This window comes from Salvia miltiorrhiza, chromosome 2 (genome assembly GCF_028751815.1).
Source record: "Salvia miltiorrhiza cultivar Shanhuang (shh) chromosome 2, IMPLAD_Smil_shh, whole genome shotgun sequence".
NCBI classification, from domain to species: Eukaryota; Viridiplantae; Streptophyta; class Magnoliopsida; order Lamiales; family Lamiaceae; genus Salvia; species Salvia miltiorrhiza.
Window position 1 is genome coordinate 14,999,440 of NC_080388.1, and position 4,110 is coordinate 15,003,549.

The 4,110-nt window shown below is 35.8% G+C and overlaps 1 protein-coding gene across 1 annotated transcript; it reads left to right on the forward strand.

Annotated features, from left to right (window-relative positions):
- The first annotated feature begins 2,363 nt into the window (after positions 1-2,363).
- Positions 2,364-4,110, forward strand: LOC131011325 (metacaspase-4-like). Its single transcript, XM_057939107.1, has 2 exons — positions 2,364-2,852; positions 3,297-4,110. The coding sequence occupies exons 1-2, from the start codon at positions 2,513-2,515 to the stop codon at positions 3,956-3,958; spliced, it is 1,002 nt and encodes a 333-aa protein (XP_057795090.1). The 5' UTR covers positions 2,364-2,512; the 3' UTR covers positions 3,959-4,110.

A 4,110-nucleotide genomic window follows, 5' to 3' on the forward strand; every position in this document is an offset into this window, starting at 1 on the left:
TATAATTATTTTATGAAAATCTGTTGTCTGCTGAGATAAAATTGGAGCTTCAATATGAGATTATGATGAAAAAATGAGAGAGAGAGAGAGCAATTCGTTGGGGACTTGTGGCGGCTGCAACTCCCTTGAATTCTTTATTTGACTTTGATATTTGAGTAATTACTTCCTATCAGATAAATTTATTGGGGGGGGGGGGGGGTTGGGGTTTGGGAATACTAATAAAAAAGAAAAAGTTGAGGGGCGAGGGGCACGTGTTGGATAACTGGGTTGGGCTTTGGGGTATGAAAATAATTACTCACTCCGTCCCTGAAATAAGTTCATCTTTTTCCTTTTTGGGACATTTCTAAATAAGTTCCTCTTTCTTTCTTTCCATTTTTGGACAACTACCCCACCACTAATAATACTTTATTTATTCTTACTTTTCACTTTTTCACCACTCCCAATACTAATTATAATATATTTTTCTCCAATATCAATACACTTTACCACTTTTCCTTAAAACCCATGCCGTCCCCAAAGAGGAACTTATTTTGGGGACGGAGGGAGTACATAACATTATACATATATAATTAGTAAAAAAAAAAGAAAACAGTTGTGGGGGCACATGCCCCCATAGTCAATAATGTACATCCGTCCCGTAGCACCATAGTGGATGCCCTAAGAAATGCGAGCAAAAATCGTAAGAGTGAAAGGGTGAGAACAACTAATTGGCAATAATCGTTTTTTGGGAGAAATTTCGGGATTAGAGAAAAAAAATTAGAAATAAATTTGTAAATGATAATTTTACCCTTTTAATTCAATTTATTTACAAACTATTCTAATTTTATAATTTTATATAAGATAAAAATATTTATATCACATAACTTCACGAGTTGCCACTAGCGTTAAGATTAATGTGCATACACATGCAACTTAAGAATAGCCAAAAACAAACAGACGAGATTAAACCTCTTTCCAGTTGTACCATGTTATTATATATATACTAATGAGTAATGAAACATAAAAAAGGACTAAATGACAAACAACTAGAGTAAATTACGTTATTCTTGAATTATAGTGTCAATTTTGATTTAAAACTAATTTTTTGAAAAAAGTTATAAATATAACATGTACTTTTATTTATGTTGTTCACTTAATAATCCAAATCATAATTTTCAAACATTTCAGTAGAATGTTTTTTGGTTTTCAGTATTTAAAAAAATCATTTCAAATTATTTGTGGGCATATCATTGAGTATGATGCCACACATCTTAAGTTGGCTGAAATTTTTAACTTGGATTGTGAAGTGAACAGCAAAGATAAATTTATACTAATATTGTTAAGTTCACAATAAAAAAATTACCATGTAAGATTAAAATTGGAGCTATAATTTAATAATTACCCTATGATAAATAATTGGCAGGAGCATAATGTCAAGTGAATATTTGTTGTAAAAATCATGCATATATACTTGAATTCTAAGTTTAAAGATGGTTTTGTTTGAAAAACTGATAAATATGAAAATAAACCATCAATGACTATTATTAATCTCTTCGTCGGTAACGGTTGAGAGTCCGGGCAAAAATATTGGGAAATAATTTAAGCATGTGCAGCCCGTTCCTATCAAGTTTAAATAGCTGTTCTAGAGTGTATTATTAATCTCTTTATGGGCCATTACATATTAAATATTAAAGAGTGTATATTTATTTTAGTATAAATCATAGTTTATATATCTAATTTTCAATATTTTTCAAATAATGTCCTCGATTTACGTTTTTGTTTAAAGAAACCCTCAATTTTGAAAATATTAATTTATATAACGCCTTACAAAATGCGACCACAAGTAATGACTGATGAGTTAGCTTGTTGCATTTGTAGTTGAATTCTTATGATTTTGTGACTTTTCTGTAATTTTATATTGAATAGTACAGATTCTGGCTATTCTTATGATCATCGCAGTCTGTAAGACGATGGGCAACAATTTATGTTTTTAAAATTTATGTTTTTTTTAAGTGAAGGTATAAATTGGAGACATTTGTAGAAAATGCTCAAAATTGAAACATAAAATATATGTACTTCTTCTGTCCACGAAAATAGGTCTTAACTTGTCATTTTCATTCGTCTACAAAAACATATCTTAATTTTCTTTTGTAGATCCACCATTTTTCAATTTATGGTTCCTTTACTCTCGGTAACTTTTTCTTCTTTTTAAATCATAAGACTTTCTCCATTAATTTAATAAATGATTAAATATTTTAAAAATTCATATCGTCTCTTAAAATCAATTTTTGTGGAGGAAGGGAGATGCTTTATTCTTTAGTTTACACCGACTCGTTCCCAATTCAAAAATAAAAGAAAGAATCGCACACCGCAACAAGATGCAAGTCATGAACTATAATCATTATTGATCAACTTAGCCATCAAACGACAACAAATACTTTAATATAGCAACACGTTTTTTGTTCACACTATAAAAATTATAACATTAATTTACTTAAGAGAACGAACGAAGGAATCCAAAAGTAGTAAAACAATGACGAAAAGGGCGGTGCTGATAGGCTGCAATTACCCGGGCACCAAGGCGGAGCTGAAGGGCTGTATTAACGACGTGCGGCGGATGCACCGCTGCCTGCTCGACCGATATGGTTTTCCGGCGGAACACATCGTTGTGCTCATAGATACGGAGGGTAGCGCCGACGCGCAGCCCACCGGCAAGAACATACGCGCCGCTCTTTCCGACATGGTGGCCTCCGCCGTGCCCGGCGATATCCTGTTCGTGCACTACAGCGGCCACGGCACCCGCCTCCCCGCCGACGATGACGACACCGGCTATGATGAGTGCATTGTCCCCACTGACATGAATCTCATCACTGGTATGAAAGCTTCTTTCTATTCATCTATTTCAACTTTTATGTAGCGAAAATAAATTGAGGTTCTCAAAATTTATTGATATTCATAACATTTTTTTATAATCATATTATACTTTTCATTGTGTATGCTTCCATTCTAGATAGCGGGAGACTTTGAATGAATGACTTTACTTAAAAATACGATCGATATCGGGTTTTCACTTTAAAGGATGTTTGATTAAAGACCAAAATTTGAGTGTAATATTTATAGCTAATCGGCCCTAAATAATAAGAATAAATTCCAATAATAATTTATGAACTTTCTAAAAAAATAAGTTTTTGGTGTCGAAACACGCTATTGATAAGTTGAAATTGAAGAAAAAATATATAGGAAACTAAATAAAATTGAAAGTGAGACATAAAATATGGTACACTGAATCTCATTCCATGCCTTGTTGTGTATAATAGATGACGATTTCAGAGAGCTGGTTAACAAAGTGGCGGAGGGCTGCCGGATTACCATCGTCTCCGACTCCTGCCACAGCGGCGGCCTAATCGACAAGGCCAAGGAGCAGATCGGCGAGAGCACGAGGCGAAAGAAGAAAGCACAAGGCAACGGAAAATGCTCGGGATCATTCAAGAAGTTGCTGTGCACAGATGCCCACAAAGAAGAAGAAGTAGAAGTTGAGCAGCTCATCACGAGCAAATCCCTACCACTCTCGACTCTCATCGAGATACTGAAGCAAAAAACGGGCAAGCTGGACATCAAAGTAGGCGAGCTGAGGCCGACCTTGTTTGACATGTTCGGCGACGACGCCACCCCAAAGGTTAAGAAGTTGATGAAAGTGGTGATGAGGAAGTTTCTAGGCGGTGCCACAGATGGTGGGATCCTCATCAGCGGATGCCAATCGGATGAGACGTCGGCGGATACGATCCCCGATGGCGACGAGAGACATGCCTACGGCGTGCTAAGCAACGCGATTCTGGACATCATCGCCGAGACCGGTGGTAAGGTGAGCAATCGGAAGCTGGTGGTTAGGGCGAGGAAGCTGTTGAAGCAGCAGGGGTTCCCGCAGCACCCGGGCCTCTACTGCACTCATCAACATCTTCACGCTCGTTTTATTTGCTGATTTTTGTGTCGCCTGTTTTTCTGAGTGAATTGATGATGTGCCATTAATTAAGGCTATTGATCTGAAATTTGAATAGAGATTCAAAACTATTATTGTGTTTTGGGGAGAAAACTGGCTATTGATTTGAAATTTAAACAGACATTTAAAATTAA